The sequence below is a fragment of the Phacochoerus africanus genome, chromosome 8 (assembly GCF_016906955.1).
Source record: "Phacochoerus africanus isolate WHEZ1 chromosome 8, ROS_Pafr_v1, whole genome shotgun sequence".
In the NCBI taxonomy this organism is placed as follows: domain Eukaryota; kingdom Metazoa; phylum Chordata; class Mammalia; order Artiodactyla; family Suidae; genus Phacochoerus; species Phacochoerus africanus.
In genome coordinates, this window is record NC_062551.1 from 3,456,113 (window position 1) to 3,476,069 (window position 19,957).

Here is a 19,957-nt window from a genome sequence, read left to right on the forward strand (position 1 = left end):
ATGCTCATACATGAATGTTCATGGCAGCATTAATCACAACAGCCAAGACGCGGAGACAGCCCCGTGTCCACCAGCAGAAGAATGAACACATAGAATGTGGCACAGCCACGCAGCGGAATATTATTCGGCCATGAACAGGGCTGAAGTCCTGGCACAGCTGCGGCATGGATGGACCTTGAAAACATGCTCGGCGAGAGAAGCCAGACACAGAAGGCCACACACCGTATGGTTCCACAGGAAATGTCCAGAACAGGCAAATCCACAGAAGCAGAAAGCAGGTGAGTGGTTTCTAGGCACTGGGGGAGAGGGAAAGAAAATGACTAATAGTTATGGGGGTTCCTTTTGGGGTGACCAACTGGAAAGAGGTGATGGTCACACAACACTGTGACAGTACTAAATGCCACTGAATAATTCACTTTATTATTATTATTATTTTTTTTTGTCCTAGTCCGTGGCATGCAGACGTCCCTGGGCCAGGGGTCAAATCTGAGCCACAGCAGTGACAATGCTGGATCCTTAACTGCTAGGCCACCAGACAACTTCTGAATTATTCCCTTCAAAACAGCTAGTTTTACATTATGTGAATTTTGGCTCAATACACAAAAATTTAAATTAACATGCATGGCCAAGACTTTACTAGACCATCAGGGGGCTCCCACAGCCACCCAGAAACTCTCGGGTCCCCAAATAAAACGCTGAGACTGGAGAAAGGAGTCTCTCCCAGGTCCCCTGGCTGGGGGAGCCGTGCCGGGCTGGCCTGCGAGGCTGGGTGATGGTGGATCAGGGCCGATGACGCGGACACCCCCCACCCCAGTGAGTGTTAACTGGACCCCGTCAGACCTAGGGCCTCCCCAGATGGAGCCGATGTGTGAACCGTGTGGCTGTCAGGATTTCAAACCACTAGCATCCAACGCACAGCACAGATCAAAGGTCCGAGATTCAACCCTCAGCCTGACCACGGAGTGGGGCAGCCGAGGGGGTGATTCCTCAGCTGGTGTCACCCCCACCTCTGTCTTGCTTGTGACCGTGGCCAGCGGCTCCCCCCGCTTTACTTTCCTCATCTGCAGAACCATGGGGCTGATCCTGGGGCTCGGGGGGAAGGCGGTGGGGGGGGGGCTTGGACACCCCCAGGATTCAGATGAGGCCTTGGAGCATCTCCCTGTCCACGGCAATAGTCTCCTTCTGTCTCCGAGAAGACCTCTCCCGCCCTCCTTTGCATCTTAGAATCCTTCAAGTCACAGCTCTGTGCCTCCTCCTCCAGGAAGCCCTCCGAGAATCCTTCAGCCGTGTGCCCTCAACCCCTGGGGTGCCCCTGCTGGACTTTAAGGTGCCTGAGGATAAAGTCGCTATCTCTAACCTCCTGCTGTCATTCAGGGAGATGGTGACTGTCCATGTTCGAATTTCCTGGCCACTCCTGTGACCCTTATAATCCACCGGAATGTTCTGGAAATGACGTTCTGACTTCCCAAGGCCAAGTACCTGATGTCCTATCTTTGTATGTAGAAAAGAAGTCCCTTTGTCCCCATGCCTGGCAGGGCTGGGACACCCGGCAGGTGTGCGCTAGGCAGGAAGGCCAGCATTCGGGGACCCTCTTGATTCACACCCTCGACCTGCACAGGGTCTGATCTCCAGGCGGCCAGAGCGGAAGAGTGACCTCAATTCCTGCTTCCCTCACCTCCTGGACCATGGCCACAGGGCTTGGGCTGGGCTGGGGGTCCAGCAGCAGAGCGAACACACACCTGGGCAGCAGGACTCTGGGCCCCTCGTGGCCCTGCGGGTGCTCTGACAGCCCGTCAGGGAGCTGGGTCCAGGCCCAGCAGCCTGAGCTGGCACCTGCAGGGGACGGGTGGAGGGACATGCCCCCTGCTCCCAGGCATGAGGCTGCTGGTTCTGTTTTGGTGAAACCGTGACGGATCCATGAGAATCAGAGGCCTAGAGGCCTGAGTGGCAACTCAGCATGGGGACAGGAAGGACGCCAATAGTAGAAGCACCTGCCAGAAGCCGCCATCGAGTCTCTTCAGGAACAGGGTTGGGGTAACAATCAGGCAATAAGAGGAAAAGTGTGAAGCAGCCCTGAGTTGTCTTTGTCAGGCCACACCTGGAGCATGCGGAAGTTCCCAGGCCAGGGATCAAACCCGCGTCACAGCGCCGACCCGAGCTGCTGCAATGACAAAACGCCGGATCCTTAACCCGCTGCAGCACAACGGAATTCTGCCTTTAGTTTTCTTTTTTTCTTTTTCTTTTTCTTTTTTTTGTCTTTTTGCCTTTTCTAGGGCCGCTCCCTTGGCATATGGAGGTTCCCAGGCTAGGGGTCCAATTGGAGGTGTAGCCACCAGCCTACACCACAGCCACAGCCACAGCCACAGCCACAGCAACGCAGCATCTGAGCTGCATCTGCGACCTACACCACAGCTCACGGCAACGCCAGATCCTTGACCCACTGAGCAAGGCCAGGGATCGAACCCGCAACCCCATGGTTCCTAGTCGGATTTGTTAACCATTGCGCCATGACGGGAACTCCCTGGTTTTCTCACTTTGCTGATCTGTCCATTTGTTCATTTGACAAGTATTTATCAAGGGCCTACTGTGGGCCGGGCACTGACCTAGGGGCTGGGCAGATGGCGTTGGAAATTCTTGTCCTCTGGGAGCTGCTCAGACACTGGGCACGGCAGACGATAAGAAAAATCAGCGAAATACACTGCTAGACAGCGCTGTGAGCCTGTGACAGCCTAAGGACGAGGATGGGACACAGCAGGAGGTGGCCCTTTTAGCAGAGAAGGACAGGATGCCAGTGAAGAGGGTGACTCTGCCCACAGATCCGGGTGAGAGAGGGAGGGCTCTCTGGGGAGCAGCCTGAAGCGGGCCAAGACCTGGGGGGCTGCCTGGCGTGTGGAAAGGGCGCGCGCATGCGCGCGCACACACACACACACACACACACACACACACACACACACCCGCCCCCCCCCCCCGCCCCCCCCCCGCCCAGAGGGCTAGGAGGCTTGTCCGGGTTTGCAGCCAGAAAGTGCTAGGGTCTGACCTGGATACTGAGCTTGTCAAGGCCCCTCTCTGGCGGTGTGCACCCACTGGCGAGGGGCCCATTCTGTTCCCCCACCCCCATCCCTGGCTGAGCAGGGCTTCTCCTTGAGGGAAGGGAGGGAGCAATGGCAGGGGAGGTGGTGGCAGAATGGCACTAGGGTAGCCAGGTGGCCAGGGACCACAGGGACCACCTTCCACCCCTAAGGTGCCCATCCTGTGTGCCCGCAGACCCAGGATGTCCACAAGGCTGCAGGGTGCAAAGCTGGCCTGGGCCTCAGTCTCCTGGTCTCTACAATGGGTTCACGACTGGGCCCGGTCAGCGCTTCCGTGAGAGCATGGAGAGACAGGCTCCTCGCCAGCAGGCGCTCAGGAGTTGGCCTTATAAGGGGGGAGAACGGGAGCTCCCTGCCCCTTAAAGAAGCATCGGGAAGGCTGGGCAGCCTTCCCAGAGCTCAGTGCCCTGAAATGGGCTTCTCAGCTTCAACCCTGCCACACACACCCGCCCTCAGACGCGGGTCAGGCTCCCCTGACTGCCCCGTGGGGCCAGGTGGCCGCATGGAGGGCACCGAATCTGAGGGCTGGGAGGGGGCCGGTGGGAGATGAATGTCACGGAGTCTACGGAGGGAGTCTGGGGATCGGCCCTTCCTGTGCGCCCAAAGCCCGCCTGGAGGAGGGGACCTCGCCAGGCCAGTGTGGGTGGGCCCTGCCCCCTGCCAGGCTCCCCTCCAAGCTCCCTGCTCCTCCGAACCTACCGGGGCGCAGATGACCGGGCTGGTAAACCCCTTTCCCGGGGCCAGGGCTGTCTGCAAAAGGCCTGAGATAAGGCTGAGTGGCGCAGCCCAGCCTGTGGTTTCTCGGCACCGGGAGGCGGCCATGTGGACAAAGGGGCCTGGCGGTGGCGGGGGGTTGGGGGGAGCGGGCGTCCCCTGCAGCTCCCAGAGAGGGAGAGAGGGAGGCCCCCCCTGCAACCCTGCAGCTGTTTATCAATCCAGAGCTCACCTCGTGCCAAGCCCGGTGCCAGCCACCCCTGGGGCACAAGGCCGCTGAACCCCAGCCTCCTGCCTTCCAGGACCTCCAGGTGGCAAAGAACAAAGCTGGCAGTTTCTACCCAGGGCACACGGAGTGAGGCAACAACTGGCATTTTCCACACGCTGTCCCGGCTCAAAGTGCGTTTCATCCTTATCTCATGTAATCTGCCTATAACCTGGCGACGCAGGCTACTGCCTCTACTTTTCGGAGGAGGAAATGAAAGCACAGAGAGGTTAGGTAACATGCTTAAGGTCACACAGCTAGGAGAGGTTTCACTTGGTGTCTCTCTCCAGAGGTGCTGTTTGACCTGCAGCTCAGTAAGTTAAGACATTAAATCTCGGCAAAGGGGGCTCTTAGGAGGCAAGGTAGCGGGGCGGGGACGCCTGGTACCCACAAAGTCGTGACCTTAGATGCTCAAGGAGAATGGGATTCATGGAGGGCTTGGATACACACGTATCACTCTGACCTCGAAGGACAGACATGGCTTCTTACAACCCCCCAAGCCGCCCCACTGTGTGCAGCCCACGATGGGAGCCCTGTCACCCACAGTCACTCCTACACATCGCCCTCACCAACACCCCAGACTTTGGATCAAAGGGGGCCCGAACTCCAGAAACAAACATCAAAACGTGGGAGGCGGAGAAGACGGGAGGGAGCCCCTAGGCCGCTGCACACGGTACAGCTCCACCCAAAGACCTGAGATTGTGCAGTGCCCAACCTGTGCCACGCAGCAACCATCCAGAACCCCAGGGGGACCTGCAGCCCTGGTGACGGTGGCCATGTTGCCTTGGACACCTTTCTCTCCAGAACAGAGCGGGGCAGCTGTCCCCCCAAAAGACCCCCTCCTCGCTATCCTGCATACACTGTGCACCCCCAACCCCTCGCCCAGCCCCAGCCCTCCACTCAGCAGGACCCCCACCCACACCCTCCACGGCGGCACCTGTGGCTTGGCAGGGCCTGGCAGTGGCGGTGGCGGTGGCGGTGGCGGGTGGCGGGGAGGAAGGCAGGCACAGACATCCGCCGCCCCTCCCCCGCTCCCGGGCTCACCTCCAGCTCCCGTGGTGACAGCCCGCCTCCCACAGCTCTGAGAGAACAGAGCCAGGCTGTGTTCACGTGTCCCCCCGCAGGGACCACACGGCGGGCAGGAGGGCAGGCGGGCGGGGGAGCAGAGCCACCACCCCTCGCTGCCAGGCCACAGGCTCTGTCTGTGCCCAAACCTGCCATTAGGGAGAGGCGAGGCGGCCAGACCAGCCCACCCAGCCCTTGAGCCCCCCCAGACCAGCCCCTGGGGACCAAGGCGGTCCCCCAAGGATGGGGCCAGAGTGATGTTTCAACGGCTCAGCGTTCCCACGCTATGGGGCGGACATCCTTGGCTCTTCCTATTTCCCAGATGGGAAAACTGAGGCTCAGAGAGGGCTCACAGATCTGCCTGCAGGGTCTGGTCCTGAGACTGTGGACAGCATCTCCCCATGCTCTGCTTCCTGGGGGTCTAGGGGGAGGAGCTGGGGAGGGGCTGGAGCAGTGCCTGGGGTCCCCAAGGGCTCAGGAGGGCAGTTGCTTTGGCCCAAGGAGGCAGGAGGGAGGCCCTCCCAGGGTTGGTTCCTGGTGGGAATTCCTGCTTTGGAACTGCTGGCTGGTCCCAGGCCCCACCTCTCTGAGGCTCAGTTTCCTTGTTGATAAAACGGGCTAATGATTTGAGAACTGGCATGCAGTAGGTGTTGCATAAGTGCTCCTTCCCTTCTGTATGCTGCTGGGTGAGGAGACAAGGCCAGGGGCCGGGATGCTGGCAGGAAGCTGCCCCCAGCCGGGAGGGTACCGGCCTGTGATTTCTGAGCACTTGCTCTGTTCCGGGCCAGGGCGCTGTGCCTCACCTTGGCAGGCTGCCTCCCGCCCCGGGGCTGGTGGGGGTCACGTGGGATCTCCCCTGGCCAAGTCAGCGTCCTGAGTTTCCTGCCTTGCTCCCCACTAGGGAGAGGTGGGCTGTGGGGGGTGACACTGGGGTTCAAATGCTCCCAGAAAAGGTGACCAGAATGACAATGGGGACAGTGCCAGGCAAGGGGCCGATGGCTCACACCGCTGACCTGCGGTGTCCTGAGGGCCTCAGGTCCTGACCCACGCCGTCCTCAGAGCCCTGGCTGGCAGGATTCATGTTGGGAAGGGGCCCAGAGAGGTGAGGGCAGCTTATCCCGGGCACACAGCAATGAGGAGTGGCCAGGGGATCTGAAGCCAGGCCCAAGAGGTCCAGAGCCCCACTTTTCACACCACTTCTGGGGGGGCGAGAGGTGCCTAGAATGGTCTCTCGGCCCCCATAAGGGAGGGCACGGCGCCAGTGTCACCGAGGTGAAGGAGCAGAGAGGCTGGCTCCTGTCCACCTGTCTGTCCTTACCCCACGGAGGACAGCAGCAGCAGTGAGCAGTCCAAAAAGCCAGGCTCAGGGGCCTTCTCCTCCCTGCCCCTGCCCTGCCCCAAACCAGCAGGTGGGACATGTGTCACGTCCACGCCCCTCATGGCATCCAGGGGCGGCGAGCCCGGCCAGCTGCCAAAGCCATTGCACGCGGCACACTAATTCCTTCAGCCCGAAGCCACAGGGGCCACCTCGCCCGCTGGGCCTGCTGGGTGCACACACCAACAGATGCACAGAACCACACACACCCCCCCCCACTCAGAACCACACACACACACACAGCCCCTGGGGAGGTGGAGGAAAGAGCCCTGACTGGAAGCCCACCTGACCTGCCTGTCCTGCCAGCGCCAAGGGGAGGGAGGGAGGCCTGGCGGGGACAAAAGCACACTCAAACCCTCCCCGGGCTGCCCGCTGCCAGGGGCTGGGGTCTCCAGACCCACCTGGGAAGAGAAGAGACCCGGTGTTCATTCAGTCTCCATTCAGGGAGGCATCCACCCAGCCAGCCAGCCTTCGCGCTCCACCCATCATCCTAGGAATGCCACCGGGCGCCTGCAGCACGCCGAGCCTCCTCCAGGCAGCCATCAGACCGTCGGAAGCCCTGGCTGACATGAGCTTGGTGCCGGAAGGATACAGACAAGACAGGATGCTTCCTAGCAGCAAGGACAGCCTCGCCGAACCCTCACAGTGCCACCAGCACTGCCACGTTACAGGTGAGGAAGCTGACTTGACAAGAAAGGGAACCAGAGACAGAAACACCCGAACAGCCAACGACGCATGATGGTATGAGCCAGGCCCCCGAATGTCCTGGGAGGGTCCTGGTTTTCAGCCCATGTCCCCACGTAACAGGTAATGGTGCCACCTGCACTCTCACACGTGCCCTGGTTTGGACCCCAGTGAAGCCAACTGAGCTCCCTTCCCATTCTAGAGCTGAGGAAAGGATGTAATATTGAGGGGGAGAGGGAAAGAGAGAGAGAGAGAGAGAGGGACGGAGCAGTCCCTGAAGGCTTCCTGGAAGAGGCGGGGCTGAGCTGCTCCTGGAGTCGGAGACACTGCCGCCTGAGACCCCATGTCTGTGACCCAGGCCAGGGCTCAGCTTTGTTCCTTTGTTTAAGGACGCTATGGTCGGGGGGATCCCAGAAAGCGCAGACACTGGGTACCAGCCAGGGTCAGGGACGGGGCCTGGGACTGCCTGGGGCAGGTGTGCCCACCTGGCTGCCAAGGGTGTGAGGAAGGGGCAGAGGTCCATGCTGTGCTTCGGTGATAGGAACAAAACCCCCAATGGCCCCTGGCTGCCCTCCCAGCACCCACAAGGCAGGCTGCGCCCGGGCCCGCTCCTGGCACCCAGTGCCCCGCCCCCTGGGAGGACAAGGTGCCCCGCCTTCCGCTGCCACAGGTGCCTCGTGGCCTGGCACCTGCCTGTCCTGGCAGGGCTGGGGCTGCCCCCGGCCTGATGGAGCCACGGCCCACTGTCTTCCAGCCAAAGCCCCGCTGTGACACTGGGGAACCTTCTCAAAGCTGACAGAACGTCTTTGTAAATGGGGTTGGATTTCCCATAATTGGGGCTACAGTTTATGCTGCCTTGTGGGTCAGGATGCAAGCTCTGTGCCACACCGTCGTCTCGGTTCTGCCCACCTGACCAGCCTGGGGACATCCACAAGTCACCTGACCTCCGTGTCTCGGCCTTCTCATCTGGAACACGGGGGAGGAACGGTGCCTACACACAGGGTATGGGGAGGGTCAGTGAAGTGGTGCCTGCCAAGTGTGGCAAAGAGCCTGGTATGCAGGAGGTGCTCACTAAATGCCAGCTACTACAGTCCTTGCAGATGGGACTCCCAGAAGAGAAGGGACCTGGAGTCTGAGACTCAGAAGGATGCTTGTCCCCTTTCCTCCGCCCTCCACGACCTCACCAACATGTTGGTGGTTCCTGCTCGCATACCCCTGAGGACGGGGAGCTCACTACCTCGCAGCCAGTGGGCCTGCAGATGGGCGTGGAGTGTGCGCCCCTTGTCCGTGTGTTCCTTCGCAGTCAGATTAAGTCCAAGCCAGGGAGTGGAGGGTCAGGACGCGAGTCCGTGCCTCCCACCTCCCAGCCTGGGGTCCTGGATGTCACCTGAGTGGCCCAGAAGCTGGCTGTGATGGGAGGAGGGGTGGAGAAGCCGTCGCACCTCAGCTGGTGTGAAACGAGCTCTGAGGCTTCAGTGTCCCTGTGCCGTGCGGATCTGTGTCCCTCCCCGGCCCTCCGGGAGGCTGTCCCTTGGCCTCCTCCACCTGCTCCTGAGCCCCCAGATCTGCCTGGTTCCTCTCTCGGCCCTCCTACCCTTTCGCTCCCACTTCCGAAGCAGGAGGGGACCTGGGAGATGGGTCACCTGGGTTCTGGACCCTGCTTTGTCCCGGGGGCTGGGCAGCCCCAGGCAGGGGTGCTCCCTTCTCTGGGCCTCGGCATCGTCTCTACAGGAAGGGAGGGGGCGAGTCATGCCCTCTCCGAGCCATCAGGCTCCGTGCTTTGCCTCTAGTGGCCAGGAGGGCAGCAGGCTCACCTGTGCACACCCTCGGGTGCCCAGCACGGGCCCAGTGGGCACTGTGGAAAGAGGAGCTGCCCTGATGGGGGCAGTGGGGGCTTGCCAGGGGATCCTGGGGCTGCAGCATTTGCCGCCATGCCTCAGTGCTCTGTGACGCCCCCTTACAATCCCGGCCCTTGGGCTTAGACTAGGGCCATTATGTCAACCCATGGGGACATTCCGTCTGTCCCCTGGGCCAGGCTTATGTTCCACACACGCACCTAAGTCCCCTGCAGCCAGGGCAGCCCTCACCGAGTCCCAGCTCCCCCCGCCCCGCCCTCACCCACTGCCCTGGGAGGGGCCACCTCGGGACTCACCCAGCGGCAGGAGCATGTGCCACTTGGGGCTCTTCTGGTCCATGAGAATGGGCTGTCTCAGCCCCTGGCCCCCTGGCCCGGCCACCTTGGAGCAGCTCCCTTGGGCCTGGGAGAGCTGAGGGGGCAGGGCAGCACGGCGGGGAGTGGGGGGAACAAAGGAAGCCCCCTCCCAGGTCTGCAGATCCGCCTGGGAGGCAGACTCCTGAGAAGCCAGCTGAGAGTGCCAAGAGAGCCAGGCTGCCCAGCCAGCCGCAGCACAACCACGCGGCCGGGCCCTCCCCCCGCCCTGGCACACACCCTGCCAGCTGCAGACAGGAGCCGCTCCGGAGGGTGGCAGCCACTTCCTGCCTTCCCTGCGCAAGACCCAGTAGGCCTGAGCTGTTCACTGCATGTGCCAGACCTATGCCCCGGGTAGCACAGGAGCCCCAGATCCCCAGAAGGCCACACCTGCCAACAAGGTCCCCCTTGCTCATTCATAAAATCACCTCTCCCGAGCATCTACAGTGTGCCAGGCACTGTGCGGGGCAACCTCTAGCTGGGCGCCAAGACCCCGGAACTGCTGAGACGCCCTCCAGGCCGCAGGAGCCACCCACACGCAGCCTTCCTGGGCAGAAAGGGAGGGGACAGCCCAGCTCAGGCTGGAGGAAGGGGCAGGCTCCGTGCCCTGGATGGAGGGGCTTCAGGCTGGTGCCTGGGGAGGCGGGGGAGCGGGGTGGAGGGGGCAGGAGGAGAGCTGGCGCTGAGGGGGCGGGGCCTGTTGGCGAGGAGGGGGAGGAGCCTATGGCCACGCGCGGGTCAGCTCCAGGGTCTCCTCCCCAGCGGGTCTCCTCTCCTCCCTACGAGGGTCCAGACGCCCGGTTCAAGGGCTGCCTCCTCCCCAGAGCCCTCCCGGCTGCCCTGAGCTTTCTCTGCCTTCCTGCCCTTGTCGGATCCCACCCTGGTGTATCTGGGGACAGAGGGCTGGACATTTGCTGGGGGTGGGGACCAAGACTTCCCTGCTTTAGGGCACAGGCCAGGCCCAGAGGGTCACCCAGGATGCTGAAGGTGGCCCACAGGCTGCCTACTGGGGTGCAGGAATGGCAGGCGGGGATGGGGACAGAGCCCTGTTGGGTCTCTGGGGTCAATCCCCTTCCCTGCGCCTGAGGCGGGCGGCAAGCGGGGGGCTGGGGGGCCACCCAAGGGCTGTAGCTTAGCCCATGTTGCCAATGCTAGTTGTATCGCCTCCTGGGCCAATGCCAAACTGCACCCAGAACCTGCTGGAATGGGTGAGAATCCAGCACCTCCCAGGAAACCTCCCAGCCAGGGCGTGAGGGCCCCGCCCCACTCTAAATGCAGGGGTGAAGTTCCTTCTGTGGAGCAGTGGTTCAGAAACCGACTGCCTCAGCTCATGCTGCTGTGGAGGCACGGGTTCGATCCCCAGTCCAGCACAGTGAGTTAAAGGATTCGGTGTTGCTACAGCTGTGGCTTGGACTCAGTCCCTGCTCTGGGAACTTCCGTATGCCATAGGTGCGGCCATAAAAATTTTTTTTAAAATTTTAAATTAAAATGAATGAATGAATGAACGAATGAATGCAGCGGTTAGGAACTGAGGTCATCTTCATGCCACAGTCTCGCCCAGAAAAGCTCTGTCATCACCTCCACGTTCCAGGCGAGGCGGAAGACCCAGGCTGGGCCAGAGCACCTGCCGGGCGGACCTGGCTGCTCAGGTTGTCCTGGCAGCATGGCCATGAGGCCGGAGGGCCAGTCCCAGCAAAGCACCCACAGTGGTGCCTGGTGCAGAGTCAGCACTCGGTAAATTCCTGTATCCTTGTGCTGTCCGCATGGGCCTGCCCGTCCTTCAACTGTGGGCACAGACCCCATGTTGCATGGGCTGCATGCGGCCAGCTCAGCCCACAAGAACGACGGGTGTGGCAGTCAAATAATGGTCCCCGAAGACAACCTAAGCCCTAAGCCCTGGGACCTATGAATGTGTCACTTTACAGAACAAGAGGGACTTTGCAGATGTGGTTAGATTCCGGGCCCTGGGATGAGAGCATCCTGGATGACCCAGTGGGTTCAGAGCAGTCACAAGGGTGCGTGTAAGGGGCAGGCAGGAGGGGGCAGGAGGGGGTGTGCTGCTGAAGTGACAGGCTGGCAGGATGCGAGCCTGGGACGCGGGCACCTCTAGAAGCCGGAAGAGAAAACCGATTCTTCCCTGGAGCTTCCAGAAGAAACCAGCCCCGCGACACCTTGATTCTAGCCCAAGGAGACCCACGTCAGATCCCAGACCTCCAGACTGTAAGGTAATGAACTTGGGCTGCTCTAAAGTGCCAAGATCATGGGACCTGTGACAGCAGCCACAGGAAACTCACATAACTAGGGAAGAAAGCTGTTCCCAGACTCTCAGCACTGACACACAGTAGTCGCTCCATAAATGCGCTTCCCTGCGTATTTGATCCAGGAGCTCTCAGCCCCTCCTCAGAGGCAGTCAAGTTCAAGGGAGAAAAAGGACAGATCCCTTAAGGTGACCTTGAAGTGCCCTTGACCCCACTACCATCACACTGTGAAACCTCAGGGAAAAGCAGACAGCCTGTGGCTGCTGGAATTTTATATTTTAGCAAGACTCTCATTTCCTCTTTACCTTCCCCTCGACCGGCCCCTCAGCACCAGCTGACTTAAAACCTGTATGCACTCAACAAACACTGATCAAGCACCACTGGGCCGGGCGCTGGAGAGATAAAGTCAGTGAGCTACGGTCCCTGCTCTCATGGAGAGGGCAGGCGTGCTGAGCCTGGGCTGCCTCAGGGCCTTTGCACCTGCTCTTCCCTGGAACTCTGCCCAGGACCATCTCCGCAGCAAGGCCTTCTGGGACCAGCCCGCCTACAGTTGCCACCCTCACCTCTCCGTGATCTCCTGCCCTATTTTGCTTCATGGCCCCTGTCACCACCTGGCATCACACATGCTGCCCAGCACAGTCTCTGGCACATGGTGGGTATTCAGTAAACACTGGTGAACAGGGCACAGACGAGAGCAGCGGGGTAGAGGCAGAGACGGATGTGTGAACAGGCAACCGTGGTGCAGACACAAACAGAGGGGGCTGCTGGGAGGGATCCCCAGTTTTCAGATGCTTCTTGCTCTGAATTAGAAGGTCATGGGTGAGAGTTGGTGTGCCCACAGGGAGGGTCTTTCAGATGATGCTCTTTGAGCCAGCCGGATGCATATGGTACCATGGCAGCCAGAGTCCTGCAAGCTCCAGCTTCTGCATGTGCCAGCTTGCATTTGGTCAAGGGGACAGCAGGGTGCTGGGTGGGTGCAGGCCAGGGCCGGGCTGGCAGACAGGTGGGCCCAAGAGCAGCAGCCCTTGCGGGGGTGGTCTCTGCCGGTTCCTGCTCCCAGGGGTCCCTGACACCGGTCCCGAGGTACCCGACCCTGAGCCCCGGAACAGTCATTTCTCTGGCTCAGCTGATCGCTTCTTTTCTGCCTGAAGTTTTCATCACAAACTTATTTGGAAAGAAATGAGCATGAAGGGCAAACAGACCTGCTGGCCAGCCGCTTGGCCGGGTCTAAACAGTTGCTTTTACCTTCATGCCATTTTTTTTTGTCTTTTTGTCTTTTCTAGGGCTGCTCCTATGGCATGTGGAGATTCCCAGGCTAGGGGTCTAATCGGAGCTGTAGCCACCGGCCTATACCACAGCCACAGCAATGCAGGATCCAGGCTGCATCTGTGACCTACACCACAGCTCACGGCAACACCAGGTCCTTAACCCACTGAGTGAGCCCAGGGATCGAACCTGCAACCTCATGGTTCCTAATCGGGTTCATTAGCCACTGAGCCACAATGGGAACTCCCCTTCGTGCCATTTTGCACGTCACGTAAGTCAGCGCTCAGTTCATTGTATTGAACCACCCGAGTTCTCTTTTCTTTTTCACGTCATGGAAATCTGAATCAGTCAGAGGAACCAAAGAGTCACACACCGGCCCAGGGGCCAGCTGAAAGCCACCAACCCTGGCAGCGGAGGAGCAGGGTGGGAAGGGGTTTCAGGCCCAGCACGGCGCGTCCCTGCTCCACGCTCAGAGGCTCCCGGGGGAAGATGAGCTGCCCAGCCAAGAGCCTCCCGGGCTCGCTGAGCTTCTCAGCCTCCTGCCCCGACTTGCAAGCTCTGCGCCCCCCTCTGTTCCAAGAAGTTGCCGAGAAGATAAACACTCACAGGTTGGAGAGAAAACAGACTTGGGGTCCCAGCTTGGCTGGAGACGTACAAGGGAAGGGAGGGCTGATGGGCGCAGGGGGGCCCCGTCAACCGCCCAAAGAGCCTCTCCATCCAGCTGGGAAGCGGGCCGGGGGAGCTGCAGCCAAACCCGGCCCCTGTGCCCTCTGAGCAGCTGCCGCTTGGCCGCGGGCACAGGCGTCCTCCCAGCGCCTGCCGCCAACGCGCGCGGCACCAGCCCTCGCTCCAGACCAGGCGTGCCAAGGTCGACTCAAGCCCGAGCCAAGTACCCAAGTGGAGGCCCTGCCTTCCCGGCCATGGAGACCCAACCCCGCTGGCCGGGAGTCCGTTTGCACACAACAAAGGAGAGACAAAAGCCACGGCGGGGCCAGGGCCAGCTCCCACATCCCCAGGTGCCTGGCACGGCGCTCAGCAAGGGACGTGAATAGACTCTCGGACCCACCTGGCGATTGCAGGGGACACCGAGGCCCAGAGAGGGTGTCTGCTTAACACCAAAAGCTCAGACAGAGCAGATCCGGGATGTGAATTGAAGGAGTGCCAGTCCGGAGCCAAACACTTAAGACTCCACACCCAACAAACACTGATTTGATTTAAACACAGAGCTGCAAAGGACAAGAGGAGGAAGAAGCCAGAGCAGCCCCAGAACGGACATCACACATCAGCAACTAACATGGTTCAAGGTCCAGGAAACTCCTACTGCTGTGTCCTCACGGCTCTTGGGTTGCATCTTCCAGGGGCAACCCCCCGCCCCCAGCTCCAAAAACTCAGCACAGGTCTGAGGGGCTCAGCTTCTGAGAAGCTGCCTGATCCCCTGTGCTGGCAGCTTGACTCTGGGGGCCCCTTCCTGGGAGCGCTGGCTGAGCTACAGCATCTGCAGCAGAGTCCCCCCACATCCGCGGAGCCAGGGAGCCCAGGCAGAGGCTGGTGACGCTGGGGGCAGAGGGCACAGGCAGCTGAGCTGAGCCATCGGCTCTAGGGGATGCACTGTCCCCAGTGGCTTCGCAGCAGCAGACCAGGATGTGCACTGAGTGATCGGTAAGGCGAAGCAGCCCCAGGGCATGGGCACGGGCCAGGATGAGGAAGCAGAGAGGGCACACAGAGGCCACCCCAGGCAAAGCCTCAGCCTGGCCCACAGAGCCCCAGAGGGTAAGCTGGCCTTTTGCTGGCAGCCAGGCCTGGTCCTCACGCTCCCACACCTGCCGGAGGATGAGAACTCGCAGCGTTTCTCCCAGAAGGAGCACAAAGGGACCCGGGGAGGGCGTGCAGGTGCAGCAGGACAGACTCAGACCCAGTTCTTGGAGCTCACGGACCAGTGGGTGATCCGTCCGGTGGGCTGGCCGGCCGGGCCAGCGACGGCCAACCCTCCACCATGCCCGGGCCCCCCTGTAGTGGACAGTTGTCACTGCCCAGCTCCTTTCCATCACCAGGGGGCCTCTTCAGGCCAATGGAAGAATATGGGTCACCTCAAGGCCTCACGGCCAAGGTGGGTGTGTGTCCAGTGGCTTTCTCGTGTTTTCCTCCCCGTGTCTGCTGGTGGATGGAATCAGGAAACGCTGGGAGCTATGACCTGGCTGAGCCATGAGCTAAAGGGAACCTGGGACCCCATGTCACCCAACCAGGAAGCACAGTGGGCTCAGGGGTACCTGCTACAGCAGCTGTCGGTGCTTGTCCTAACACAACTAATTCATAAGGGACGGCGTGGTCAGCGGGATAATGGCCCTTAAAGACATCCATGTCCAGACCCCGGGAACCTGTGAGGATGCTCCCTGACACGGCACGAGGGAGCAGCGTCTGGTGGTCGGCTGACCTTGAGACGAGCTCGGATCCTGCACTGTGCAGGTGGCCCGCGCAATCACAGGTCCTGGTGCAGAAGCGGGCAGGGAGCATCGGGAGGGCGCTGTGGCCACAGAAACAGGGCAGAGGGATGCAGTGCCCGCTGCTCGGCGGGTGGAGGAGGGGCCACGCCCCGAGGGATGCGGGCACCGCCGCCGGCAGCTGGAAAAGGCCAGGAAACAGATTCTCGCCTGGAGCCTCCAGGGGGCACCAGCTCTTCCCACACCTTGATGTGAGCCCGGGAGACCCGTGTTGGATTTCTGGCCTCCAGAACCATAAGATACGAAAGGCTGCCGGACTTAGGGTTTACAGCAGCAGGAGGAACTTCCAAGAACTGGACTCTTCCAGGAACTGGACTTGTCCACGGTAGTCGCTGCCGTGGTGGCGACGAGAGCAGGGGAAGGCGGGGTCCCCCGGGCCAGCCCGGCCGAGAAATGGGAGATGCGCTGAGTCTTGGTCCCCACCCCGCCCAGCTAGTCCTGTCCTCCCCTCCCCTCCCTGCTGGACCAGTGGTCCCCAAAAGCCTGGAATAAGTACCAGCAAGAAAGGAGGCTTCCCGGTGGGAGCAGAGCAGCCTCTGGAAGGAACCCACAGAGCACCCCAACAGGGCTGGCCAATCCCAGCTCCCCCCCACATGGCAGAAGGGAAAGGGAGGAGCCCCAGGAACACGAACGGGACTGGAGAGTCACCCTCTGGCTGGCCTTCTGGGACCCCATCCCAAACCCCTCGGTGGAGTCTGGGGTTTCCACTCTCTGCAAATAAAGATATCATTAACCACTTTAGAAGCCATCCCACAGCTCAGAAAGGCCATCCAGGGCCATGTGGCAGAACGACGGGGGGGGGGGGCAGTGCTCCGCTGAGCAACACGGCCACTCAGGGAGCATGTTCACAGAGGCGACAAGAATGGTGCCCCCTGGAGTTGTGCAGTGTGAAACCTGTGCAACTTTGCCCTGTGGCCCTGCGGCCCCCTGGGGGTTCCTCCCATGTCACTGATGCCGTGCTACAAGGAAGACTTCATTGTCCCCGCGCCCACTCAGCCGATGGAGCAGCTAAGCTCTGGAGAGATTCTGAAACTTGCCGAGGCTCCGTGGCGGGAAGTGGCAGCGCTGAGATGTGGAAACTTGGACTTGGGTCTGGGATCCCAAAACCACACCCTCACTTATCACCAGACGGTGCCGCTTCCCTGCCAAGGAGGCTGCGACCGCAGAGAGGTCATTGTTCAGGAATGCCTGTGCTCATCAGCTGGTGATGAATTAGGAGCGTCCCCTTGCTGGAGTTGACACCGCCTGCGAGTGGCGCATGAGAAATGGACCTTCCTTTGACTAACGGCTTGAGAATATTGGAAAGAGCAGGGCCTAGGGCTCCTCTCCTACAGGGGGAGGCCACCTCGAGGGGATGGCTCCCCAGGTGGGCTGGCCGTGCATATCCCTGGGGCCACTTGGCCAGCCTCCAGCCCGACACAAGGGTGGTCGGTGTGACAGCTTCCTTCCCTGGTTGAAGGCTGCTGCCCCCACACCCCAGATGTCTGCAGGGCACAGGGGTCAGAAACAGACCGCAATGGCCAGCTGCCCCCCAAAGCAATAGAGGCAGCCCCTGACCCGCCCAGGCCACTGGCCCTTCTGGGAAAGACCCCTTCCCCAGATGGCACTGGGGTGGATGCCACCCCATAGGGAGCGGGAGAGACAGAGGGGAGACGAGGAGGCTCAGAGCTCTGGAGAGAGGGAGTTGCAGGGCGGCGTGCATGGGTGTGCACGCGGGATGGTGTGTGTGTGTGTGTGTGCGCGCGCGCGTGCGTGCATGCGCGTGTGTGTGTGTGTGTGTGTGTGTGTGTGTGTGTGTTGGGGGGCACGTGTGCATACAGGTATGCGTGTCTGCGATGTGGTTCTGTGTGCACCTTAGGCCACACAGGTGCCTGCGTGTGCATATCTGAATGTGTGTCCCTGCACGTCCCTGTATCTGCACGTGTCCCCTTCTGTGTGGCGCATGTGCCAGATCTGCGTTTGTCCCTGAGTGTCCCTGGGCCCGTGTGTGTCCATGTGTCTATAAGTGCTCGCCCCCTGTGCCCGCCCCGCTGTCCAGCTGGCAGTGCACAGCTGGACCCGGGGGCTGTGCCGCCCGCTCGAGGAGAGGTGGCAGGTGTGTAATAAACCATTAGTCACTGTCACATTTCCAAGCAGCAGCGGCGGTGGCCTCCCCGGGAGGGGCTGACTGCAGGATGGCGCTTCTGGCGGGTCTCCAGCTGTGAGCTGAGCTCCCCCCCGCCGGGCATGGCCGCAGCCTGATAGGGAGCAGCTGGCAGACGTGGGGCTTGTGCCCCAGGCGGCCCCAGGGCAGGGGGGAGGGCAGGGCCTCGTGTGTGCCCACTGGGGGAGGGGAGGGTCCCCCAGGGTCATGGTTGTGCAGGTTTTTAACCCAGAGCTGGGGCAGGGGGGCACAGCTGGGGTGAAGGAGGTGGGTCAGGAGTAAAGCTTCAGGGATCTCTGGCTGCCTGGAGGAGGCGGCTCCAGGAGTGACCGCGGTGACAAGCAACAGTGCTGACCCGAGCCAGTACCATGAGCACTTGTGGGGGGGGAGTAGGCGGGGCCCGTGCTGAATGCGCTCCTGTCCCGGTTTGATTGTCACGCTGCCCTGTGAGCCAGGCACTGGCATCAGCCTTCACTCCCACTGCTCAGACGAGGATGGCAAGCCACAGTGCATGAAGACCCTTGTCCCAGGCTCGGGGGGCGGGGGGCATCCCTGCCACTCCCCGCGTACGGCCCCTGTGCGCCTGACACCTCATCCCCATCTGCCGGCGTCTAGAAGCCCTTGGGGGGCCAGGTGGTCGTCAGCCCCTGGTCAGCCCGCTCTGAACTTGGCCCCAGGCCCAGCCCCGCCCCTGGCCGAGTCCACGTCGCAGGGAGAAATAGGTGGGTCCTGCAGATGGACCCCCAGGACCCGAGGACAGGGGTGGGGGCAGCTGCACCCACCCCCAGCCCCCAGCCACCAGCTCCAACTCTCTCCCTAACAGGCAGCATCTTCCACCAGCTGCCCCTGCAGTGGACCAGCGCCAGGGAGGCCTGGGCTGGGGAGTCGGCGAGTCTTAGGGGCAGGACACACACAGGGACCGGCCTTAGGGGTCCTGGCCTAAGGTACCACTCCGCGACCCTCTGTAGGCAAGAACGCAGGCATCCACTCAATGCCCCCAGCCCGGGGCCCACACGGCTCATGACAAACACCACCCACAGGCCCCACAACCCAGGAGGGAACGGCCTCTCCATCAGCAGGGAAGCAACGCGCCCGACGGGGCCGAGATGGGCGCCCGGGAGCCCCGTGGCAGGTGGGGTGGGAGCGAACACCCGCCCGGGAAACCAATGGGCAGCGTCTTCCCTGGCTGGACCCCCCCCCACCCCATTCCCTCTGGCCCAGCTGAGGCTGAGCGCAAGGGCCCCATGGATGCGCACGGCGGGAGGCAGAGGGCAGGCACACGGGCCGGCGGAACAGCACGCAGCGCACAGAGGCGGCGAAACCCAGCGCCGCGGCAGCTGTGACAACAGACGGACCCTGCGGCGCTGAGCCAGGCCCAGGAGACAAAGCTCACACCCCCAGAAACTAGGCGGTGTTCAGGCAAACACAGGTGCGGCGGGAAAAGCAAACGGGAGATGGTGGCTCACCCTGGGGGGGGAGAACGGGGTGGGGGTGCAGCCAGGGAGAGGGCGCGTCCCGTCCCGGGGCTCGGGTTGGGTGGTGCTTCGGGGCCACCCAGTGCATTATTTTTTTAACTGAATGAGTGAACACGATGAAAAGCAGAGATAAAAAGATACAACAAAGGCCGTCTGTGAATCGTGGATAAGAGGGTGTGGACAAGCGAGGATTCTGATTAAACCACAATCAGGCTTAATCCCTGGAGTGGGAAAAGCATTCAAAGAAGGGAGACTCCGCCTCGCGGCTCTGCCTAGGATGTGGGGTCGGCAGGTGGGACTCTTCGGCACAACTAGCTTTGGGGGCCCCCCATGCCGGGGTGGCCTGATCTGCTCCAGAACCCAGACAGTAAAAAGCCGGCCTACCTGTGCCCACAAGGTCTGCTCCGGCCGTGTCCAGGCTGCTCTGCTGACCGCGGGCTGGCCCCTGCTCTGGGGCAGTCCTGGAGCCCCTGGTCAGGCTCTCTGCTGGCGCGCCCGGCCGAGGTCCTGGCTCCCGGCTGGGAGGGGGGACAGCCGTCGATGCCTCGAGAGAAGCAGAGGTGACCTGGAAAGACGGGAGGGGACAGGGTGAGTCCGGGCCACGCCTGCCTGGAGTTGCCCAGCAGGGGGGCCCCCCTGGGCTGCTGGGGCCCACCCCTCCCCCACGATGGCCTGGCTTTGGGACTCAGTGTGGCTGGCTCGGGACAGTGGCAGCGCTGGTCCCCAGAAAGCCAGTGTGAGCCAGCGTGAGCGTCTTCCTCACGCAGCAAACCCCGCCTGGGACTCTGGGCTGAGCGCCAGGCACCTCGGATCCCCCGCTGAGGTCCCATCGCTACCTCTGCTCTGCACCACGGACGTTCCTACAAGTCCTGCTAGTTAGTTGCAACTCTCATAACTAACATGCAGTCCACTCTGC

General features: G+C 61.6%; 1 protein-coding gene across 6 annotated transcripts in view; it reads right to left on the reverse strand.

Annotated features, from left to right (window-relative positions):
- Window positions 1-19,957, reverse strand: part of GSE1 (Gse1 coiled-coil protein) — a 417,870-nt gene that overhangs the window by 241,297 nt on the left and 156,616 nt on the right. For all 6 annotated transcript variants that reach the window (XM_047792655.1, XM_047792657.1, XM_047792654.1 and 3 more), the window contains exon 2: window positions 19,426-19,606. In XM_047792655.1, the coding sequence (XP_047648611.1) occupies window positions 19,426-19,606 (181 nt within the window). The remainder of the gene's footprint in view (window positions 1-19,425; window positions 19,607-19,957) is intronic.